Source organism: Symphalangus syndactylus, chromosome 18, assembly GCF_028878055.3.
Source record: "Symphalangus syndactylus isolate Jambi chromosome 18, NHGRI_mSymSyn1-v2.1_pri, whole genome shotgun sequence".
Classification (NCBI taxonomy): Eukaryota; Metazoa; Chordata; class Mammalia; order Primates; family Hylobatidae; genus Symphalangus; species Symphalangus syndactylus.
Genome location: NC_072440.2, coordinates 66,457,571 through 66,482,781, shown reverse-complemented (window position 1 = coordinate 66,482,781; position 25,211 = coordinate 66,457,571). Strand labels below are relative to the sequence as shown.

Below are 25,211 nucleotides of genomic sequence, written 5' to 3'. Positions count from 1 at the left end.
CGGCTAATTTTTTTGTATTTTTAGTAGAGATGGGGTTTCGCCATGTTGACCATATCTGGTCTCGAACTCCTGACCTCAGGTCATCTGTCTGGCTCATCCTCCCAAAGTGCTGGGATTACAGGTGTGAGCCACCGTGCCCAGTGGGTAACAGATCTTTAAAATTCTGGCAGTTAAGCAGGGGATTTTGGAGAGAGCCTCTTTCACTTTTTGTCCTCCAGATCTTAGCATTTTTTGGGGGGGACACGGTCTTATTCTGTCCCCCAGATTGCAGTGCAGCAGCATGATCACACTCACTGCAACCTTGAATTACTGGGCTCAAGTGATCCTCCCACCTCAGCCTTCCAAGTAGCTAGGACTACAGGTACCTGCCACCATGCCCAGCTAGTTTTTAATTTTTTTGCCTAGAGACGGGGTCTCGCTATGTTACCCAGGCTGGTCTTGAACTCTTGGCCTCAAGTGGTCCTCCCACCTCAACCTCCCAAAGTGTTGGTATTGCAGGCCTGAGACACCACACCACCAGGCCAGATTTTAGCATTCTAATTGTATAGTTACAGACTGCATTCCTGCTTCCAAAGAGCGGTGAAAACAAGTTTAAGGAGGAAACAGTGGCTTTCAATACACTCTAGGGCAGGCTTCTCGAACTTTGTTGGGCATAAGAATGACCCGGAGAGCTTATTACTCTGATTTCAATAGGTCTGGATGGGTCATTAAATAGAGTAACGCCTGTCTTTGGTTCGAGAGACAGATGCAATTCCTCTCAGCTTCTGACTTCTAACATTAATTGTCAGTAGCGGCTGGGTGCAGTGGCTCATGCCTGTAATCCCAGCACTTTGGGAGGCTGAGGCGGGCAGATCACCTGAGGTCAGGAGTTCAAGACCAGCCTAGCCAATATGGTCAAACCCTGTCTCTACTAAAATTAGCTGGGCATGCTGGCGTGCAGCTGTAGTCCCAGCTACTTGGGAGACTGAGTCAGGAGAATCGCTTGAGCCTGGGACGGGGAGGTTGCAGTGAGCTGAGATCATGTCAGTGCACTCCAGCCTGGGCGACAGAGCGAGACTCTGTCTAAGAAAAAAAAAAAAAGTCAGTAGGGAGAAATGATTTTGCCTGATGTTTTTGGTTTAGGTAGTTTTCCCTTTAGAGGAGGCACAAGGGGGAAACATTAAATTTGTGCCAAACCCTGGAGAGACTGAAGTAAAAAGAATTTAAGTGACAGAGCCACTCTCTTGTTAAGGCAAACCAAATTGGTCTTTTCAGGAATCTAAATTGCAACGGGAGAAAAATCTATTCTTGCTGAATGTTCCAAATAACAGAGAGGCAGATTCTTTAATAGTGATGGTAATTAGAAGGACTGGCCCAGGTCCTCCATACTGCCAAGAACTCATGGCTGAGTGACAGGTTTCAAAGAGGATTTGAAGGTGGATGATGTTAAAATCTTACGGGAAGTCAAGAGGGGCACCTTGCTTCATTCTGGATGGCTCATGTTTGGAATGTTAAAACCTTACCGGAAGTCAAGAGGGGCAGCTTGTTTCATTCTAGATGGCTCATGTTTGGAATAGTCTATTCAGGTCTGAGGTCAACTTTGGGGACAGAGATGGGGCTCAGGGCAGCAGAGAACAACAATGGTGATGAGAATCAAGTCCGTTGTCGATGAGGAACAGACACATGAGAAGTCTGGGGAAAATTTAAGCAGGGAAACCATCCCTGTCCTCAGATATTGGAAGGGCTAACTTGTGGAAGAGAGATTTGACTTGTTGTGTTGCACTCTAAAGGATGGAAGTAGGACTGATGGGTAGACTTCAGCTCAAATGAAGAATGACTTTTTAACAACTAGAGTTGTTCTACCACAGATTCAGCTGCACTGTGAGGTAGTGAGTTCTCTGTCACTAGAGGTATGCATTAAGAACTGACCATCACTTGGGAGGTGTTGCAAAGGGGACTTAAGCTGTGGCATCCACAGACCCATTCCACTCTGAAAGATTCAATGATTGTTTAATTTTTACATACATCTCCCCTCCCACCAACCTTCCAGGATAGGACATCTAAGTAGTAAAATGTAATCATGAATTCCCTAAAATCAAAAGAATAAATAGCCTTTCTGCATTTTGTGATGTGACATTATGTTATTTTCCCGATTCCCATGCTCTCAGACCTGTTGGGTTTGGTCAGACTCAGTTCATCTTGCACAACAAGCAGCAAAAGTATCCACATACTTGTAATGGCCTTTCGAGTCCCATCAGAGGGTGAGGAGGGTTGGTAAAGTGGTTAGTGAGAGGTGAGGTCAAGTTGGGGAAATTTTAGATAAAGTCGGAAATCCTGAATTCACAGGAACATGGGGGAGAAATTCTAGAGAAGGACGTGATGATTCACGGCACTGGGTCACTCCCTGCATGGGAGTGGTGCCCATCTCAAATGGGCATGAGCGTGGGTGAGGAGTGGACAGAGAAAATGTTTGGGAAATTGGCATGATGAACGCATTGTTTGTGAGTTCCAGCAACAGGAGGGGCAGCGTAAAAAGCTGGCAGGGGAGTACAGGTTATAAAACAATGGTGTCTGTCTTAGTTGGCTCAGGCTGCCACAACAAAATACCACAGACTGGGTGGCTTAAACAACAGAAATTAATTTTCTCATAGTTCTAGAAGTCAAAAATCGAGGTGTCTTCAAGGTTGGCTTCAGGGGAGTCCTCTCTTCCTGACTTGTAGACGGCTGCCTTTTTGCCGTGTCCTCATATATGGCCTCTTTACTGTGCATGTATAGGAGGGGAGAGAGAAAGAGATTTCTGGTGTCTCTTCTTATAAGGACACCAATCCTATCAGATTGGGGCCCCACCCTTATGAGCTCATTTAACCTTATTATCTCCCTAAAAGCCCTATCTCCAAATACCATCACCTTGGGGGTTGAGGCTTTAACATATGAATTTTGCAGAGAGGACACAATTCTGTCTATAACAGTATCCATTGTAGCTCTTGCTAAGTGTCTTTGAGGGTGAAGTAATTATCCTCTTGGGAGGAGAAAGGAGGGAAAGGACACTGATTGAGAATCAGCTGTGTCAGTCACAACTGGTTCATAATTTCATTTGACTCCTGCACCAACCTTGCCACGAGAGAAGACGGAGGCTTGCAGATGTTCTAATCACCCAGATAGTAAGCGGTCAAGAAAACATTCGAACTTGAGTTGTAAAGCTCATGCTGTCTTTGCACTTGAGGGAACTTTACCTTGAAACCTTGCTATATTCCTAAGACTATTTTTAGGCCTGTAGCTGTCAGGAAGACCACTTGACAGGCCATTTTGGGTGTCCAGGAGAGTCTCTGAATAGGTCAGTGTTATGATCAGAGTTGTGCTTTGGGGAGGTTGCTTGGCCATGTGGGTGGGTGGGGAGGTGACTGATGGAAAGGAGAGAATAGAGATCCTCTAGCAGCCCGTTACTTGGTCCTGTTGAGAGACAGTGACAGGCAGCACAAGAGCCATCTAGAAAGAGCTAAGTGGCCATAATATTGTGAAGGCAGAGTCAGAGTTTTGGTAAATGATTAAGTGTAGGTCATGGGGTAAAGAGAGGGAGTCCAGAATGAGGAAGGTTGTTCCCCTAATAGAAATGAACAGAACCTGGGCTCAGGACATTCTGGTACCCCAAGCTCTCCTGGCCTCATTCCACTCTCTTCTCAGATAGTGAGTGGGGACTTCAAGACAGCCTGACATTGCTTAAAGTACAATGTCCCTGTTTGGGAGAGAGATTGGAGAGGACTTTTTGAACTTATGACTCATCTAATGCAGTTAATAATTTCTGGTAATTATGTCCTTAATAGTACAGCATTAGGCTTAATTATTTATCAAGCAAGAGGTGATAAATGAAAAGATAGTGGGTCAGGGCAGGTAGGCCACTTGCAGAATGAAACTTTTGATTCAAAGTGGACTGTTAGGCCAGGTAGGGTGGCTCACATCTGTAATCCGAGCATTTTGGGAGGCCAAGGCGGATGGATTGCTTGAGACGAGGAGTTCAAGACCAGCCTAGGCAACATGGCGAACCCCCGTCTCTACAAAAAATACAAAAATTAGTCGGTGTGCGCCTGTAGTCCCAGCTACTTGGGAGACTGAGGCTGGAGGATCACTTGAGCCTGGGAGGCAGAGGTTGCAGTGAGCTGAGATGCACCACTGCACTCCAGCCTGGGTGACAGGAATAAAACCCTGTCTCAGAAAAAAAAAAAAAAGTGGACTGTTATCCCCCTCAAGCTTTGAGCAGAAGGAGGTAGATGTCTCTAAGCAACCTGCCTTCCGCTAGGTTCCCCTTCTTAATGAATGGCGTCCACCCAGTTACTCGAGTCCCAAATCTAGGAGTTACCTTTGATTATTCTGTCCCACATTTCCCACATCTAACCTATCAACAGAGCCCACCAACTTTGTTTCTAAAACATAATTCCTAATCTCTACGCTTGCCTTCGTCTCAACTGTTGTCACCCCAGTCCAAGCCACTGTCCTCTCTCACCTAAGCCAGGGATAGTCTCCCACCTGGTTGTTCTGTTTTCTCCTTTGCCCCCAACACTGCAATCTGTACACAACTTAGAGCAATTTAAAAAAGCATATTAGGTCCTGTCCCTCTCCTGCTTAAAATCCTCCAGTGGCATCCCATCTCACTTAGAATAAAACTAACCTTTTTTTTGAGTCAGGGTCTCACTCTGTCACTTCAGCTGGAGTGCAGTGGCACGATCATAGTTCATTGAAGCCTGCAAGTCCTAGGCTCAATTGGTCCTCCCTCCTCAGCCTCCTAAGTAGGTAGTACTACAGGCACGCACCACCATGCCCAGCTAAGTTTTTACATTTTTTTTTGTAGTAGCAGAGTCTCACTATGTTGCCCAGGCTGGCCTCCAACTCCTGGTCTGAAGCAATCCTCCTGCTTCAGCCTCCTAAAGTACTGGGATTAGAAGCATGAGCCACCACACCCAGCCTAAATGGCTCTATTTTAAAATATTAAGATCACAAATCATTATCATATATCCACCTTCTTTTTGCTTCTCAACTATGCATACCTTTCCCACTTGTGGGGTGTCAGGGGGTCTTTGCTTAGGTGGAATGCTATTCCTGTGGTCTCTGAATGATTAACTTTTTTGTCATTCAGATCTCAGCTTAAATGTCTGAATTATAATAGTAATTCCTTAATATTAGAGAAAGTCCATAGAGTGACCTTCTCAGACTCTTCAATCTAATCATTCTATCACACCCTCTATTCTCTTCATAGCACTTACCACTCTCTGATCATTGTTTTTGTTGTTTATTTATTTATGTTTACAGTATTTGAATATAAGCTTCTTGAGAGTAGAGATTTTGTCTGTGTTATTCATAGCTGTTATTAGTGCTTGACACGTGTAGTAGATGCTAAGTTAATATTTGTTGAGCAAATGTATTAATGCACCTGCACCAACCACTGTCTCCTCATTGTCATTCTGAGAACTTTTTCTGGCTAAGCCTTCAGAAATCTCCCTCTCCCCTGATTTAATATTTGGCACTAAGCACCAGCTGCCTTATACTAGGAATAGGGGCTGGTATAGTTAGAACAGTTTCTTGGCATAATCTGTCTTTTGGGAAATAAGCGTTTTGTTCCAGGTTTGGACCATCTTTGGGACATTAGATAAATAACTACAAGCCACTCTCCATCTGCTTAGCAAGAATGGGGATAATTACACTTGTTTGGTTCTTATCAAATGCTGCTGTACCTTCTCCTCTTGGATACGGAAGGACTTTAGAACTTTCTGGAGTTCTTTTTGGCCTCAAATGCAATTGAATGGCTGACACAGTATTATGATTGGTTAGTGCGAGATCCCTCCCTTGCTTTACCTGATATTTTCTTTTTTTGTCTCCCATTCACAGTCCTATTCTCCTTTCCCCTTCCAGTCTTCCACTCTTGGGTATTTGATATATGTGCTTCCAATCTGTCTTCTATAATCTATATTTAGACGTGTGTGTCTTTGAAAAATGCAGTGTTTTGTGCATGTGTCTGTGTGGGTCCCTAGAACCTTTGTAAAAAATATCAATATTATATGATCTAGAGAATTATTATTATTATTAATATCATCTCTTGTTACTTGGGAGTTCATGGAGTCACATAATTTAATAGCTAGGAATCACTTGCAAATCATCAGCTCCATGCCCCTCCTCATTTGACCAGGTGGCTAAGGTCCAGAGGCTTCTTTTGAAATGATTTCTTTCAAGAAAATTGTCAGTGTTTACTGAGAGCCTGTATTGGGCAAGACCCTAAGCCACCAGGCATGCTGGGAGATATGGAGATCAAGGGCTCATGCTCCTACACACACAGCCTTGAAGGAGATTTTTAGGGAGGCCTGGTGGCTGTGGGGCTTCCCATATCTTCTTCAGGATTGGACATGGGGCCCACAAAAGACTCACAGATGATCTGGTTTTGGGATACATCCCACTGCTCCTTCTCCAATCCTCTCCTTTTCATCTTTACTATTTTCCAAGTTTCCACATCTGCCTTCTGAACCAGCTGTCCCTGATGATTCCAGCACAGTTGTGCCCCCAGCCCGCCTCTGCTCTTTCTTGTCCTTCTCTTGGCTGACATGTCTCCTCTCTCTTTGACCCACTCTGAGTGTCCTGGTGGAGCACAGAGCCCTCACCCACCTGACTTTCTTTTGCGTTTCCAGATTGGAGCCTCCCTCTTTGCTAGTAACATTGGAAGTGGCCACTTTGTGGGGCTGGCTGGGACCGGAGCAGCTTCAGGCATCGCGATTGGAGGCTTTGAATGGAATGTGAGTAACACTGCAGCCATGGTGCACTGGAGCTGGAAGGAGCCTTAGCAGTCAACCAGTTCAATCTATGCTCAGAGGAGCTGAAGGTGTTAGGGAACCCTTCAGGGTCACCCCAGGGTGCAGACAGAGGAGAGGCATGACTTCAGGAGCCTCAGGGCCCTGCTCCCCTTCCACCAGAGTTGCATGAGAAAACCACGGGTATGACTAGTGGTTTTTCTGTTTTCCCGTCATGTTAAAAAGCCAAGGCCCTTCTGGCCATGTTTGAGGTTTGGAAATGCTTACCACCAGATTTTCCATTATTATTATTTTTTTTTATTATTTTATCTTTAGAGACAGGGTCTTGCTCCATTGCTCAGGCTGGAGTGCAGTGGTGCAATCATAGCCTACTGCAGCCTCAAACTCCTGGGCTCAAGCGATGTTCCCACCTCACTCTCCCAAGTAGCTGGGACTACAGGCATGTGCCACCATGTTTGGTGAATTTTTTAATTTTTTGTAGAAGCAGGGCCTCACTATGTTGCCCAGGCTGGTCTTGAACTCCTGGCCTCTAATAATAATGGTAGTAGTAATAATAAATGTAATTATTTATTATTACTATTATTACTATTATTGTTATTATTAAAGCTGTCTAAGTGGCATTTTACTCTGTGTAAACCAGGGAAGAGGTGAAGGAGAACCCAGTGCTCTAGCTGTGGCCCAGTGCTGTGATGTTGATGAGCAGCCTCCTGGGCTCCTCTCTGCTGTTTTCTAGCTGCTATTTCCATGGGCCAGTTAGGCAGCCAAGGCCTCCTCCAGTCTCTAATGGCTTTTTAGGGGAGAACATGCTGGGTAATTTTTCTGCAGCAGCTGAGGGACCCTTCAGGTGGCAGGGATGGGCTAAGGTTCCTCCTAATTTGTGTCCACCTTTTGTGTTCATTTCAGGCCCTGGTTTTGGTGGTTGTGCTGGGCTGGCTGTTTGTCCCCATCTATATTAAGGCTGGGGTAAGTATCTGCTCTGTTATTTCATTTGCTGCTGGCAAATGTATCTGTCAGCTTGGTCTTCCTAGAGGGCAGAGGAGACATTATGGGATAAATGGCAGAAAAATCTGTGGATTGGCTTTCACTCCCAGGTTATGAAATTCCCAACTGTCTGCAATGGCATTATATGTATATATTCCTCCTCCTCCTCCAGGGCAAGGGTCTGGCTTCTTAGTGATGCCCAGTGACAGGTTTATTGGGCTGGGATAACACCTAGCTACTCCTACAGTGGTAGGGCATATGGGATTAAAATGAGCAAATGGCTGGAGGTCAGGGGCCATCTGGCCACCTCGCAGACTTCTCTGGCCAGCAAAGGTTATGAATCCTTGACCACACTTCTGTGGCTCTGATATCAGGATGGTGTCACTGTTCTGTCTGCTCTGGGCCCTCTGGTCACTGTGGCTGGCAGTGACCTCCCTCGCACCCCATGCAGGTGGTGACGATGCCAGAGTACCTGCGGAAGCGGTTTGGAGGCCAGCGGATCCAGGTCTACCTTTCCCTTCTGTCCCTGCTGCTCTACATTTTCACCAAGATCTCGGTGAGTCCACTGCCCTGGGGAGCTGGGCTGTCTCAGAGGCTGCCACTCTCTTTCCTCATCACATGCTGCCCACCAAGAGGCGGCTATATACATTTCTATTAACTTGGCCCCTTAAGCCTTCTTGCGCCTTGGAGTAAAGTCCTATTTCTGCATCGAGGAGCCATTGGAATTCAATGGAAATCTGTCCTCCACTGTGGTGCAGGTTGAAAACACAAACAGGTTTGTGAAGGTTCAGGGAAAGCAGTTCTTAATAGAAGATTAAAAGGGAGTTAGGGATGGAACTCCCTATGACCCAGCAATCTCACTACTGGGTATATATGCAAAAGAATTGAAATTGATATATAGAAGAGGTATCTGCACTCCCATGTTCATTGCAGCACTATTCACAATAGCCAAGATATAGAATCAACGTAACTTCCATTAATGGATGAATGGATAAAGAATACATGGTATATATACACAATGGAATACCACTCAGCCTTAAAAAAGAAGGAAATGCTGTCATTTGTTGTGAACATGCTGTCCATGTTCATAACACGGATGAACCTGAAGAACATTATGTTAAGTGAAATAGGTCAGGCACAGAAAGACAAATACAGCATGATCTCACTTGTGTGTGGAATCTAAAAAAATTAACTCAGAAGCGGAGAGTAGAATGGTGGTTACCAAGGTCTGGGGGTGAGGGGGTGAGGAGTTGGGGAGATGTTGGTCAAAGGATACAAAATTTCAGTTAGATAGGAGGAGTAAGTTCAAGAGATCTATTGTACAACATGGTGACTACAGCTAATAACAGTGTGTTTTGAAAATCAGAGAAAGATTTTAGCTAGGCTTAGTAGTGTGTGCCTGTAATCCCAGCAACTCAGGAGGCTAAGATGGGAGCCCCAGGGGTTTGAGGCCACCCTGGGCAATGTAGTGAGACCCTGCCTCTTAAAAAAAAAAGATTTTTCAGTGTTTTCACCACAAAAAAGAGAAGTATTTGTTTGAGGTAATGTATATGTTAATTAGCTCAACTGAGCCATCCCATAATATATAGTTTAAAATATCATGTAGTACATGATAAATATATACAATTTTTATTTGTCAATTTAAAAAAGGGGGGAGTTAGGGATATCTAGGGGTTGGCCCCAACTTTAGAGACAGGCATGGGCCTTTGTGCCCTGCCAGGGTAAAATCTGACTCTATGTTACATTTCTCACGCACTTAAACACAAGCAGCCAGTGCCAACTCTGGAAGGCACTGCTGAGATTCTGTCTTTTCTGGACAGAGAAGTGAAAACCCTGGAGTTTGAACGAACTTCTCCTGAATCAGGAGTAGAATCCAGGTCTCCGATTCTCAATTCACTGTCCTTTTCCCTGCACAAGGCTCCTGCTTTTTCTTGGAATCAGCTCTGTGGGCCTTTAATTGCTAATTCTCTGGGGGATTTTTACTCTCTCTGAACCCAACCACTGGGGCTGCCCCTCTACCATTTAGCCTGCTGTCCGTGCCAACCTGGAGCTGTAGGTCCACCTTGCAGAGCTGAGATTTCTCAAGGATTGGAGGGCCACTCAGGTACCTTTGAAAGCTGGGCAGAGCTCTTGGCTGACCTACTGGAGCAAACATTGTGTTTCTTCCACTGCCTCCCTCCCTCCCTCCTTCCTTCTTCTTCCTTCTTCTTCTTCCTTCTTCCTTCTACTTTCTTTGTCTTCCTTTTTGTGAGATAGGGTCTTGCTGTATTACCCAGACTGCCAGACTGGAGCGCGTGGCAAGATCATAGTTCAGTGCAGCCTCTACCTCCTGGGCTCAAGCGATCCTTCCACCTCAGCCTCTTGTGTAGCTGGGGCTACAGGTGTGTTCCACCATGCCCAGATAATTAAAAAATTCTTTTGTAGAGACAGGGCCTCGCTATGTTGCCCAGGCTGGTCTCAAACTCCTGGACTCAAGCAATTCTTCTGCCTCAGCCACCTAAAGTGTTGGGATTATAGGCATGAGCCACTGCGCCCGGCCTTGTGTTCCTTCTTTACTTCACTTTTTCTTCCTTGAAAGTGTTCAGGTCAATTCCTCTTGATTGTGAAATAAAACAAAGCAACAACAAAAAAACACAAAAGAATCAGGCAACCACTAAACTTCTGAGATATCTTTCTGACAGCCCAAAAGATGGTAGGAAGAGAAAAGTTTGCTTATAGATTTTAGTGTGCATTTTTTTCTGTCCCCAAGGTGACTGTCAGTCTGATAAAGGTTAAAGCGATGGTATAAAATGAAAAGAAAAGAAAATGTAAATGATAAGGAATAAGAGAAAGAATATAGGACTTTGGTAAGAAAACTACCTTGGAGAATAATTGAAGGAGCTGGCTCCTAGTCTGTTCCCCTGCCCACTAGCTGGTGACCTGGGATAAATGTCATAAAAGCTCTTTAGAGCTTAGCTTCTTTATGAGTAAGATGCGGATAATAATTCCTGCCTTGCCTAGATCACTGGGTGTTGGTGAGCATCCAGTGAATTTATCTGAAAACACAAAGTGTTCTTGAAATGTAAGATATAATGATAATGAGGCCGGGTGCAGTGGCTCACGCCTGTAATCCCAGCACTTTGGGAGGCTGAGGCATGAGGATTGCGTGAGACCAGGAGTTTAAGATCAGCCTGGGCAACATGGCGAGACCCTGTATCTACAAAAAATAAAAAATATTAGCCAGGTATGGTGGTGTGCACCTGTTTTCACAGTTACTCAGGAGGCTGAGGCGGGAGGATCACTTGATTTCAGGAATTCAAGGTTGTGAGCTATGATCGCACCACTGCACTCCAGCCTGGGTGACACAGTGAGATCCTGTCGCTAAATAAATAAATAAATGAATGAAGATATAATGATAATGAACATGGTTAATTGAGAACCTTCAGCACTCTCTGCAAGAAGCTTTCTGGGTTGCAGTAGGGCGGACAGAGAGAGGTGGTGTTTTTTGAGGTCACATAGGGAGTAGCTCCAGCTTTTCCCCTTAGCCAGCAGTTGCAAAGTGCTCACCGCTCTATCAAAAGGGTTGTCTCATTGCCTATGATCACTTTTTGTCTCTCTTGTTGTTCTCCCCTATCCAGCACCAAAGGCGAAATTGGTCCAATCTCAGTATCTTGCAAAAGATCTACCCTGGGTGAGATGTGAGTTGGGTTGGATCTGAATTGAGCCATCTACTTTAGCTAGGTAGGGTTCTGAAAATACAGTTGCTAGTGTTTCTATTTTCCTGATTACTTAAAGTTGAGACAACAGCAACATTAAATAACATTTGCAATTTTTTTATTATGGAAAATTTCAAACATACATAAGCAAAGATAGAATAGGATAACAAGCACTCACGGACCTAACACTGATCACTTAGCTTTAATAATTATCAACGTTTTGCCATTTTTGGTTCATCTATCCTCTTCCAATTTTTTTCCCAGCAGTATTTTATTTTATTTTATTTTATTTTTTCCAACGTTTATTTTAGGATCAGGGTACATGTACAGGTTATATGGTTAAATCGCATGTCATGGGAGTTTGGTGTACAGATTATTTTGTCACCCAGGTAATAAGTATAATACCGATAGTTTTTGTTCCTCACCCTTCTCCCATCCTCCACCCTCAAGTACGCCCCAGTGTCTATTGTTCCCTTCTTTGTGTCCATGTGTACTCAGTGTTTAGGTCTCACTTATAAGTGAGAAAACACGCAGTACTTGGTTTTCTGTTCCTGCATTAATTCAATTAGTATAATGGCTTCCAGCTCCATCCATGTTGCTGCAAAGGATGTAATCTCATTCTTTTTTATGGCTGCATAGTATTACGGTGTATATGTGCCACATTTTCTTTATTCAGTCCACCACTGATGGGCATTTAGGTTGATTTCATATCTTTACTACTGTGAATAATGCTCAGCAGTATTTTAAATCAAATCTCAGATCCCATGTGATTTCACTGTAAATTCTTCAGAATGTACCTTTGACTTTTAAAAAATATAACCATTGTGCTATTATCATATCTCACAAAATTTACAGTAATTTCTTAATTTAGGTAGTTTAATACCTGGCCCATATCAAGATTTTCCTAATAGTCTCAAAAATGTTTTCTTACAGTTAGTTTGTTTGAATCAGGATCTGAACAAAGTCTAGATGACATTGCATTTGGTTCTTTCTTTAAAGGAAATATACATGTGTAGGTCTTCAGCCTACTACAGTTATTTTTCCCTTTTACATTATTACCTTCCTGTCCTGGCCTACATGAATAAACAATTTTTTATTGGGTTATATGTCTATTTGTTGTTCAGTTGTAAAAATTCTTTAGATATTCTGGATGCTAGACCCTTATCAGATATATGACTTGCCAAATTTTTTTCCCCATCCTGTAGGTTGTTTTTTCACTTTCTTGATAATGTCCTCTGATGCACAAAGTTTTGAAATCTTGGTGAAGTTCAATTTATCGATTTATCTCTTGTTGCTTATGCTTTTGGTGTCATTTCTAAGAATCCATTGCCAAATCCAAGGTCATGAAAATGTACCCCCTTGTTTTCTCCTTAGAGTTTCATAATTTTAGTGCTTATATTTAGGGCTTTGATCCATTGTGAGTTAATTTATGTATATGGTATGGCCATGTGCCACCATGCCCAACTTCATTCTTTCACATGTGGATATCCAGTTCTCTCAGCACCATGTTTTGAAGAAATGATTGTTTTCCCACTGAATGGTCTTGCACGTAAGTTTTTACTGAACTTGGTGAAAACATGCTCTTGCTGATAATGCTGTTAAGGTTTTGTCTTGGAGTTGGGGCCAACACCTAGGAACAGTGCTGCCTCCTTGTGTAGCTTCCTGACTCACACTGCTTCTGCCCTTGACCCATGCCTTTGTGCTTTCTCCACTAATGTCATGATTCAGCCTCCTTTACTTTCTCCTCCTCTGCTTCAGGGTTGGTGTTTTTGTTTGTTTGTTTGTTTGTTTTGTTTTTTTTAGATGTAGTTTCACTCTCGTTGCCCAGGCTGGAGTGCTGTGGCACGATCTTGGCTCACTGCAACCTCTACCTCCCGGGTTCAAGTGATTCTCCTGCCTCAGCCTCCTGAGTAGCTGGGATTACAGGCACGCGCCACCATGCCCAGCTAATTTTTGTATGTTTTTAGTAGAGATGGGGGTTTCACCATGTTGGCCAGGCTGGTCTCGAACTCCTGACCTCAGATTATCCACCCACTTCGGCCTCCCAAAGTGCTGGGATTACAGGTGTAAGCCACTGCGCCCAGCCCCCAGGTTGGTTTTTAGTTATAAGATGAAAAGCCTGGGCTTTCCCATTTTATTTGATTAGAGACCAGTGTGCAGAGCCTGGACTGGGAAATGCTGGGAGGGCTAGAGAAATCGGGCTTTGGCTTCCTGAGAAAGGGCAGTGTGTCTGTCTAAGAAGAGAAGAGGGAATGTGAGCTGGAGGGTGAGGAGGTCACACTGCAATGAGCAGGAGGGTGGTACCTGTCTGCTGTGCACGTAGAGGAGGATGCTGGGCCTCCCCTTCTCCCAGGCAAGTGTCCTCCAAGTCCACAGTTCAAGCAGGTGAAAGTCTGTGGACTGCAGTTGCCATGGTAAGAGCACTCTTTGTCCTCAGAGCTGGTGCAGGGGTGGCAGGGATGGTCATATAAATAAATTAGGTGTCCAACCTCTCTCCCTGCCTTCTCTATCACCTCACCTATTTTTCAAGTTACTGATTAAACCTTCTTGGACTTGGGAGCCCCCAGGGAGCCGAGGGATAGCCTCTTTCAGCTCAGATCCAGATGGAGCCCATCCCCCAGGAGCCCGCTTTTTCTAAATTTGGCTTTTGAATTGTATGTGTTGTGTGCTGCTCCCTCTCTGTGTGATTTTTAAGGCTCCTTACCCTCCTCACCCTCCTGCTCACATTCCCTTTTCTCTTCTTGGACAGATGCACTGCCCTCCCTCAGGAAGCTGAAGCCTTATTTCTCCAGCCTTCCCAGCATTTCCCAGTCCAGACTCTGCACACTGGTCTCTAATCAAATAAGACTGAAAAGCCCAGGCTTTTTATCTTATAATTAAAAACTAACCCTGAAGGACAGGAGGAGAAAGTGAAGGAGGCTGAATAATGATATTAGTGGAGGCCATGACCAACATTATACTTACTCCATCCATTGCCCAAGACCAGGGATCCCTTGACAAATACATAAGAAGTTTGATAGCTGCCCTCTATTTAGTGCCAGTCTCTTCATGTAGTCTCCAATAGGGGTTTTACTTACACCCTCTTCAGTTCTCAGAAGAGTACAGCATGGGTAGGGATTTCTATTATTTGTTTGTTTGTTTACTGAGATAGGGTATTGCTCTGTTGCCCAGGCTGGAGTGTAGTGGCATGATCATGGGTCAATGCAACCTTAAACTCATGGGCTCAAGTGATCATCCTGCCTCAGCCTCCTGAGTAGCTGAGACTACATCCATGTGCCACCATGCCCAGCTATTTTTTACTTTTTTTTTTTTTTTTTTAGAGATAAGGTCTCACTATGTTACCCAGGCTGGTCTTGAACTCCTCACCTCAAGTGATCCTCTTGCCTTAACTCCCAAAGTGCTGGGATTATAGGTGTGAGCCACCACATCTGGCTGGGATTTTAATTTTATTTTCCATTTTATGGGAGAGAAAACTGAGTCTCAGAGAAGTTAGGTAATTTCCCCCAAATTACACAGCTAGTATGTGGCAAAGCCAGGACTGGGAGCAGGGTCTCTCCAGTGCCAAAGTCTGTTCTCAGTGTTCTGCCCTGTGCTTGGATGGGATGAAGGCATAGAATGAGGGGATGGGATAGATCATGTGGTCTTATGTCTTGCGCTTTCATTTTACAGATGGAGAAACTGAGGTCCAGACAGGGGAAGGGACTATGAGGGGTTAAACAGGAGCAGAACTGGGATGAGAAGCAGATTTCCTCACACTGAATCTAAACCTTTTGACATTATATGCCCCCTACCTTCTAAGTCTTTCATTCTTCCAGTACAGAGTAGGTTAGAATTCAAGACCCTGGGAAAAATGAAGAGAGCCAGTTAAATGAACCTCACAATATAAACGAGTTGCCAAGAGTAGGATTTGAGAGGACTGTGAGGAGAGAACATCAGCTGCACACTGGGTATATGAAGGATCTGAAGGAGGGACATCTGGGCAGGGGGTAGGGTAGAGAGGGATGCAGACAGGCAAGGCTTTGTCTTCATAAATTCGGTTGGTTTTAGGTTCAACATGAGACACACAGCATGAAATTTTAAAAAGAATTACACCGATATCAACTGTACCTGCTAGAAGCTCACTTCGAGACACACAGGAATGCAGGGCTCATGGACAAAAGAAAATAACTGTTCATTAACAAAATATGGTGATAAGGCATTTATATTCCACACAAACCAAGATTCACCAATTGTATGTGTGTGTGGAAGGGCACAGATGGTTTGTGATGGGTGAGACGAGAGGAGGGATGGTGTGAGATTCCTGTCCAGAGAGTGAACAACCAGGGACCTGCCACGAAGGCTTGGGGAGAATGTAGGGATCCAGTGGGGTTGTAATTAATGGGAGAGAGGAGAAAGTACAGGGCATTGTAGGTGCAGAGCCCAGATGTGGCCCAGGCCATTGGGCAGCTGTGATGTGGAGCCTTGGCTATGGCTACCATCTTTTGGTCACGTATTTTTGGGCTCCGAGACTCAGAACTGATTGTCCTTCCATGAGCTCCTGAATTTTACTGGCTCCCTCGAGCACCTGCCTTATCAAGCTCTGAGAAGCATTCCATTCTGTAAAATTTCCCGGCATGTGCATCTTATGCAAATGTGCACAATCCCTGGAGATAAAGCCTCAGATTTTATGACTTACATGTGATGACTGAATGTTCATGTCCCCATTTGTGTTTCCTAGGGCTGTTATCACAGATCACAGCTACAATAAATGTTTACAGCAATTTTGCTGTCCATTTTGGATCCTTGGGTGAAAAGAAGAGCTTTGGCTTTTGCTTAAGATTTGAATGCTCATTCCCAGGGCCACTCACTTTCACAAGTGGAAAGAGAAATTTGAGTAATGGTTCTTCACCATCTGAAACCACGAGGCTTGGCAGGATTTATCAAATGCTCAAATACATCTTGGTTAGGACCAGAATGGACAGCAAACACACACATATAAAATCACTGGATCTCAAAACATCAGAGCCAAGGCGAAGCAACATCCCCAAAGCTCCCAATCAGACTCAGTCACTTGCAGACGCTTTCCAACTGGGTTCTGTATTTTTATTCCCCATGAGTCCCATGGACATTGTTCAGCCAAATTTTCAAAGTGACAGGAACTACACCCCTGGGCTAAATCCAACACATGATCTATTTTTGTAAGTAAAGTTTTACTGGAGCCCAGCCAAGCCCATTGTTTGTGTTGTCTGTGGCTGCTTTTATGCTTTAACGGCAGAGTGTGACAGAGACAGTAAATGCAAAGCATAAAACATTTATTTCCGGGCCCTTTACAGAAAAAGTTTGCCAATTCTTGATCTAGAGGACCATAATTTTTTATTTCACTTCAAGTTGGTTTTGCTTAGCAGCATTGGAGAAATTTTCTTCTTTCCCTTCCGCCTCCCCATTTCCCTCCTTCCTTCCTTCCTTCCTTCCTTCCTTCCTTCCTTCCTTCCTTCCTTCCTTCCTTCTTTCCTTCCTTCCTTCCCTCCCTCCCTCCTTTCCTTCCTTCACTCCCTCCTTCTCTTTCTTTCTCTCTCTCTGTTACCTTCCCTTTCTTTCCTTCCTTCCCTCCCTTCCTCTCTCCCCCTTTCTTCACTCTCTTCCTTTCCCTTCTTTTCCCCTTCTTCCTTCCTTTCGCTCTTTCCTTTCTCCCTTCCCTTTCCTTTCCCTCCCTCCATCCTTCCCCCTACTCTCTTTTAAGGGCTAACATTAGTTTAGGGAAAGAGCAATCTGGGATAAGCTGTGAAACAAATGGTCTCATGAGATTACAGGACAGTTATTTTATATCAAAGCTGGTGCTGTATTCCCTATACAGTCCCCTATTTTTATAAATAAAAAATTTAATGAAATACTTCAAATATACAGGAATGCAGAAAGAATATAGCAAACACCCTTATATCCACCACTCAGATTTTATAGATCTTAACAATTTATTATTTGTAGAAAAGAAATAAAACATTACAGATATAGCCGAAGACCTATTTATACCGTTTTCTTGGTCTCATTTTCCTCTTTCCTAAAAGGTGAATGCTGTCTTGAACTTGGTATGGATTCTTCTAGTCTATGTTTTTATATTTTTACTACATATATATGGGTACTCATATAGCCATAAAGAATATATTCTGATTTAAAATTTCTGCTTCCTGCACTTTTGAAACTGTAGGAAAAAATATAACATTGGCATTTAAAAATCTTGGGGTGGGAGATGCACACTGTTATCTCCAATACCAGTATTTTCATATTTTGGCCTTGCTCAAATTGTGTGTATTCTTTCACAAAGTTGCAATTAGAATATGCGCACCATTTTGTTGTCTTCTCCCCAGCCCTACCATCAAATTGTAAATGTTGTTCCAGTTTCAATTTTCATAATTATTATTTTTAGGGGCTGCAGAACATAACTGTTGACATATAATTTTTAGAAAGCCACTTAAAAATACTCTGGTGGATAAAAATCTCTTGACAGTGGTCACTTTGGGGCTACTTTTACTTTTCAGTGTGTAACTTCCGTGATTTTTTATTTATTTAATTTTTATTTATTTTTTTTGAGCAAAACTCTGCCACCCAAGCTGGAGTGCAGTGGCACAATCTTGGCTCACTGCAACCTCTGCCTCCCAGGTTCAAGCAGTTCTCCTGCCTTGGCCTCCCAATTAGCTGAGATTACAGGCATGTGCCACCACACCTGGCTAATTTTTGTATTTTTAGCAGAGACGGGGTTTTACCATGTTGGCCAGGCTGGTGTCTCAAACTCCTGACCTCAAGTGATCTGCTTGCCTCAGCCTCCCAAAGTTCTGGGATTACAGGCATAAGCCACTGTGCCTGGCCTGTGGTGTTTATTTTAACCTCCCACACATACATTATTTTATTTGAGATTTTATTTTAAAAGTAAATTAAAAATTTTTTCTTTGTTGTTAAAAAAGACCTTGCTGGCTCAGCATGGTGGCTCAGGCCTGTAATCCCAGCAGTTTGGGAGGCTGAGGTGGGTGGATCACAAGATCAGGAGATTGAGACCATTCTGGCCAACAGGGTGAAACCCTGTCTCTACTAAAATACGAAAAAAATTAGCCAGGCATGGTGGCACACACCTGTAGTCCCAGCTACTCGGGAGGCTGAGGCAGGGGAATCACTTGAACCTGGGAGATGGTGGTTGCAGTGAGCCAAGATTGTGCCACTGCACTCCAGCTTGGCGATAGAGCAAGACTCTGTCTCCAAAAAAAAAAAAAAAAAGACCTTGCTTTCTGTAGAAAATATTCCAGAAAGACCTTGCTTTTCAATGTTGTTTTGAGGATCAAAATAATGCATGTGCCTAAATGTCCTTGGTAAACTGTAAAACTCTCTGAACATGAAGAAAAGAAAAACAAAACAAACAAAAAACCCTAGTGAGTTTGTTTGGCAGCTAGGAAGGACCAAAGACTAATGTCAGAGCACCCAGACTAGAGTGGCCTTGCTCAGCTGGAGTCACCTACATAAGCTTAGCTAAGGTATTCCCAGCCTGGCCTTTGGCATGCCAAGGGCAGAATTCATCTGTGAAGTTAGAATGACTCATGTGAGGAAGAATTTGTCCTAGGTTTCTTCAATTCACCAGGGAGGTTTCCTTAGAATCCTTTATCTGTACTGTTAGAAGGAAATAGAATATCATAAAAACAAGATTTCTATTAGCCTAACACTTTTCAGAAGTCTTTATAGAGGTCATTTATAGCATTATCTTATAACTTATGTGTTACTTCTTTGTGACTAATGACAGCAAGGCACATATTAATGAGGGTATCACAGTCTACTATGGCGTGTTGTCATAAAGCATTAAAAATTAACTACTCTGGAAAATCAACCAAGGGCAGTTTAAAGGCAGTATCAGCTTTGTAATCTTTTCCTAGCTTATTTACACTTATTAGCTAATCCACCAAATCAAACTTGTGTTCATTTAACAGAATTTCACTGCAATCAGTGAATGGGGCCCCTTGAATTTAAGTAACTTTATGTCACTGTGTAGAGGCATGAGAGGAGAGGGACCAGCATTATAAATATTCATTACAATTTCAAGTGGCCCAGTGTGCAGAGTCAGGAAGAAGTGGCCATTTCACTTTTGGCAAGACTTATGCACAGCAGGGGCCCCTTCCTCCTCTTGGGCTACTGCAGAGGGCAAGGCAGAATGGAAGCGGTCCAGGACCTGGGAGAAGAATGCTTTCCTCACTGCAGACCTTTCCCACTTCCAACCACTGAGAATCACAAGCCCCTGGAGCCAGGACTTCCTGCATAAACACGAGGACACTGAGAATTAGAGAGGGGAAATGTTTTGCCCAAAGGTTTGCAGGCCTAGAGTGGCGGCACTGGGGCTAAAATGCTGGTTCTTCTGACCGCTAGCTCCAGGGAGAGAGGAGTTTCTTTCTAACTCGCCATCTCTCCTCCCACCTCCTGGCTCTGCCTCCCCTCCTTCACCAGGAAAGGTGGTGACTTGGGTCCCCTGGGTGAGAGAATCTTCAGGGGAGGTCTGGGCAGAGGGGAACTAAGGCATCAGGTCCTCAAAAGGCCCACCTTGGGGAAGGGGGTCGAATCACCTTCCAGGGCTCACGTGTTAGCTCAGAAGCATGGAGTTGGTATTAGATGTGCTCTTTGCTAATTAATGGAGGGAGGGAATAGGAGATTCTCATAGGAGGGACAGGCAGGTATGGTGGGGAACTTAAACACTGGAGAGCCCTCAGGAGTAGCAATGGGATGGGGACTGGGAAACGGGACTAGAGAGGAGATGCAAGATGTAAGAGGAGATGTGAGAAGTAAGAGTCCAACCCTGCTGGCCCATCCCCAAGGCTCCATCTGGGCGCCGTCTGCATGCCATGAAATGTTAGGGTTTGTGCAGTGAAACAGTTTGTGCATTCATTCCATCTAGGGGAAGTTCAGTTTCTTCCACACCTGGAGATTTGAAAACAAAAGACTCAGCTGGGTGCGGTGGCTCATGCCTGTAATCCCAGCACTTTGGGAGTCCAAGGCAGGCAGATCACGAGGTCAGGAGTTCGAGACCAGCCTGACCAACATGGTGAAACCCTGTCTCTACTAAAAATACAAAAATTAGCTGGGTGTGGTGGCACACACCTGTGATCCCAGCTACTCAGGAGGCTGAGGCAGGAGAATCGCTTGAACCCGGGAGGCAGAGGTTGCAGTGAGTTGAGATCATGCCACTGCACTCTAGCCCGAGCGACCGAGTGAGACTCCGTCAAGAAAAATAAATAAAAAAGACTCACCATGATCATCCCTTAATACTACCCTCCCTGGTATTGTTTTGGAGATGCCATGAACATGTATTTGGGGTGACCCTGGTGCTCTCTGCTGGTTTATATGAGCAACTGCACCATCCAGCCAGGTAGAAGGTTCATTAGGAGAAGGCCGAAAGAGACAGGAAGGAGGAGAAAGGGTGAAGGTGGAAGAACTGCATCGAGAATTCAGGAGTGAGGAGGGAGCAATTCTCCCAGAAATTACATGAAATAATCTAAATAAAACCAGCAAGTACCAAGCCTGCTATGTAAGAGGTGCTTGGTAACGTTCTGGTTGTGTCTGAGTCAAGATGGACTGCATCCGGGTTGGGAAGTTAAAATTACAAACTTGCTAAGTTTCTCCCCGCTCCTGGGTGGGGGTAGAGTTTCTCACTTATGGACTCTCCAGCACTCAGACTTGCTTTTGGGAACGAGCTCTGATAAACCTGTGTACACTGAGGTGCAAAAGATGGACAATAGCTCAGAGCAACAGTCTACAGGTGACTTGCAAGGAACCTCTAAGTGTTAATAGCTGTTCCTTGGCAAAAAGAGTTTGATAGTTCAATGAGTTTGTGAATGTCATGTACCACGTTCCCTCCCTGGGGATGACTGTACATGGCATATATTAAAGGCTCAGAAAAGTTGTGTGGCAGAGAAACCGCCTTAACTCTGTTTAGCATTTTATAGACCTTTTTGACCATGGAATTCTTTTTCTCATGGAATACCTATTATCATCTTGAATAAAGCTTGCTTGGAAAATCAGGAGTAGAGAGACCATAGGCCCTGTAGACAGCTGACTTCTCTCCCTCCTAACTCCGCCTCTCCTCTCCTTCCAGGCAGACATCTTCTCAGGGGCCATATTCATCAATCTGGCCTTAGGCCTGAATCTGTATTTAGCCATCTTTCTCTTATTGGCAATCACTGCCCTTTACACAATTACAGGTGAGTCCATTCAAATAAACCAGCACCTCAAGCCCAGCTCAGGATCAGGCACTAGTGAAGGATAAAGGGAAGTAGGAGAGGAGGTTTCTCTTCTTGAGGAGGAGAGATACACTCAGGTAAGAGTTTGGGAGTGAGGTATTTGCTTAGTCCCAACTCATAGACCCTCCAAGTTATACGAGTGGTTTCAGAAAGCTGTGGTGTTGGCTGGGATAGTCAGGGAAGCTTCTCACAGGAGTGCATGCAGAGCTGGGCCCTGTGGGTTGTGGAGATGACTTAGCTAAGATGGGAGAATCAGAGCAGTGGCAGGTGCAGAAATAAGTGAGCACAAGAGAGTGGAGGCAGGGTAGGCACGCAGATGCTCCTGGCTGGAGGAGGGTGGCCATGAAGAATCGTGGGGGTTTGTGGGGACCATACAGCTTGATAGTTCAAATGAGGTCACAGTATACTGTGTGTTTTGAACACAGTATACTGGGGTTTGGAAAGCCAGGCAGAGGCCTTGGATTTGATGTGTCAGGGACTGGGAGCCCCTGTAAGGAGGGAGAAAGGAAGTGACTCCCACACAGAGGTTTTAGAAGAAGACTCAAGTGGCCACCCAAGAAGCTGGTGCATGAATAACAATTGGGGCTCCTTTGCAGAGGGGTCACTCTGCCTCCTTGGTGGGGGTGGGAGGGATCAGCTTTAGAACTTGCTGCTTGACTGGAGCCCCACAGCTGTGGGGACTAAGAAAAAGGTAGACATAGAAGCGGCCCTCTGAAATGTGCCAATTTGGTGATGTCCCACCATCTCCACAGCCAGCTGTTTGCTCCTTCCTGCCTTGAGTGTGGAAGACGCTTCTTACCACAGAGGAGCCATCTCCTTTGAGCCATCTTCTGGCTCAAAAGGGTCACACCAGACTCTTTCCCCTCAAGTAGGGAGAAACATTCACCACTTCTATGACAGGTGGAGCTGTGGGAACATGCTGAATAGCAGAATACTGTAACAGGACAAGGGAGGGAAGGAAGGAGAAGCAGGTGGACAACTGTGGGGATTTTCTCAGAAGGCCAGCAGGAAGTAGAGGGTGGGGAGTGGGGAAGGAAGCAAGTAGACAGGTCACCCTCCACACGAGGTCAGATGTGTTGTCTTCTTGCCTGCTTAGGGGGCCTGGCAGCGGTGATTTACACGGACACCTTGCAGACGGTGATCATGCTGGTGGGGTCTTTAATCCTGACTGGGTTTGGTAAGTGGGGCCAGGGCAGGCTGAGGAGGTGGGAGCAGAGGTAGAGGGCCTCAGGAAGAGAAAGGCAAGTCAAGCTTCTCTACCTGTTGCCAGCCCAGGCAGTGAGCTGAAGCGTGCTCTGCCCTTCCAAAGGGAGAGTCCAGCCCAGATGGGCTGTCATTATGGGTATGCAGGGTCAGCTTCCTCATCCCTGGAAGACTGAAGCTGGGGCTGGTCCTGGATTTTCTGCTGCCCTCTCTCACCAGTCTGGGCTAGTGGTTGTGCTTTGAGCCTGTGATAACATGGTGTTCTGTTTGCAGAGAAACTGGACAAAAAATGATAAGGCTAAGTATCCATCAAGCTAAATCTATTCAGATGTTGCGTCTTCAATCTTAGGCTGTATCTCATCTACGTTTTGATGTCAAATGTCCTTTCTTTTATGAATTGTTGATAGTGGGTGATGTTCCTTTTAATGCCCTTATTTGGCAAAATTAAAAACTTGGCTCTTCAGGGTTGGCCTTCCTTTTTTTTTTTCTTTTTTTTGCAATTTTACTTGTCTATGAAATTTTAAAGATGAGACTGGAGAACCTAGAGGTAAGGGTACTTATTATGGGAGGATAGAAAGTACATTTTATTTCTAGGTGCTCAAGGCCCACTGTGTATCCTACAAAGACTTGTTTTTGCTCTCCATTCTTCTGTTTTCTAAGGACTTTCATTTCATTCTCCCCAGTAGGCCCTGGGTGTTAGCAATGCAGGCAGTGGAATGACTTATTCAAGGACACACAATTGAGAGGTGGCAGGTTCCAGATTTCTCACCCATTCCCTGTCCATCTCATCACACTGCTGGGTCCAGGGGTGGTAGGTCTGGGTCCGAGGTCCCAAAAGCCACTCTGTGTGTCTAGGTCTGTGTGTCTGTAGGCCTGAGTCCAAGGCTCCAAAGGCCATGGCTGACAGCAGAGGATGAGGGAAAAAACAGGGTCTTTGTATGTGGTCCCAACCCAAGGTCTTTCTTGGATTAATAAAAGTCCCTTCCCTTTTATAAAGAGGTTTACAGTTGGAGCACTTTTACAAGTTATTGCTTTGGTCTCCATAGTAGCCCCCAAGGGGGCTGGGCAGGGCTACTAATCTCATTCTATGGATGACAAACCTGAGACCCAGAATGGGAAGGTGACTTGCCCAAGGCCACTCAGTGAGGGCTCTGTCTGTGGGTTGGGTCCTCTCGGTTTCTCAGGCATCTATGGAAAGAAGCTGCTATGAAGAGTTGAAGGTTTCAGAATGTTCATTTCTGTACTGATGTTTTCCAGCTTTTCATGAAGTGGGAGGCTATGACGCCTTCATGGAAAAGTACATGAAAGCCATTCCAACCCTAGTGTCTGATGGCAACACCACCTTTCAGGAAAAATGCTACACTCCAAGGGCCGACTCCTTCCACATCTTCCGAGATCCCCTCACGGGAGACCTCCCATGGCCTGGGCTCATCTTTGGGATGACCATCCTTGCCTTGTGGTACTGGTGCACAGATCAGGTACCCAAGCTGGATGTGTGGGATGGACAGAGTCTTCCCCAGGGCCCCACAGGAACTCCTGTCTGTCTGTGGTTTGTAGGGTTGGGACAGGGAGGGGAGAGCTCAGGTGGTTTGTGAGTTGCCTTTCCCCAGTGATACAGGAGTGCCAGGTCAATGACCCAAGATGGCGAAGCTGGGAAGTACAAAGGTGTCACAGGGTCTCTGGTCTGCACAGCTCCCTTACTGGGCTTTTTCTGGCAGGTCATTGTACAGCGCTGCCTCTCAGCCAAGAATATGTCTCACGTGAAGGCCGGCTGCACCCTGTGTGGATATCTAAAGCTGCTGCCCATGTTCATCATGGTGATGCCAGGAATGATCAGCCGCATTCTGTACACAGGTAATAACTTCTGCTGGACCCACAAACCACTCTCCCTTTTTCTGTCTCCAAGTCACTTCTAAAGCTCTATAGCTTCCTGCTTCCTCCTTTTTTTTTTTTTTTTTTTGAGACCAGGTCTCACTCTGTCACCCAGGCTGGAGTGCAGTGGTGTGATCATTGCTCACTGCAGTCTCCAACTCTAACTCCTGGGCCCTAGTGACCTTCCTGCTTCAGCCTCCTGAGCAGCTGGGACTACAGGTATGTACCACCATGCCTGCCTAATTTTTAATTTTTTTTTTTTGTAGCGATGGGATTTTGCTATGTTGCTCAGGCTGGTCTCGAACTTCTGGCCTCAAGTGATCCTCCTGCCTTGGCCTTCCAAAGTGCTGGGATTATAGGCATGAGCCACCACGCCTGGCCGTCTTCTTTATTTGTTATGGTCATATCCAAGCATTATTGTTCCTCTGCTAGACAGTGAGCAACTTGAGGGA

General features: G+C 44.9%; 1 protein-coding gene across 3 annotated transcripts in view; it reads left to right on the top strand.

The window, feature by feature from the left end:
- Nucleotides 1-25,211, top strand: part of SLC5A1 (solute carrier family 5 member 1) — a 70,884-nt gene that overhangs the window by 17,392 nt on the left and 28,281 nt on the right. For all 3 annotated transcript variants that reach the window (XM_055251557.2, XM_063623577.1, XM_055251558.2), the window contains 7 exons: nucleotides 6,648-6,752; nucleotides 7,671-7,730; nucleotides 8,200-8,304; nucleotides 21,540-21,645; nucleotides 22,781-22,861; nucleotides 24,145-24,365; nucleotides 24,606-24,741. In XM_055251557.2, coding sequence (XP_055107532.1) covers nucleotides 6,648-6,752; nucleotides 7,671-7,730; nucleotides 8,200-8,304; nucleotides 21,540-21,645; nucleotides 22,781-22,861; nucleotides 24,145-24,365; nucleotides 24,606-24,741 — 814 coding nt within the window. The remainder of the gene's footprint in view (nucleotides 1-6,647; nucleotides 6,753-7,670; nucleotides 7,731-8,199; nucleotides 8,305-21,539; nucleotides 21,646-22,780; nucleotides 22,862-24,144; nucleotides 24,366-24,605; nucleotides 24,742-25,211) is intronic.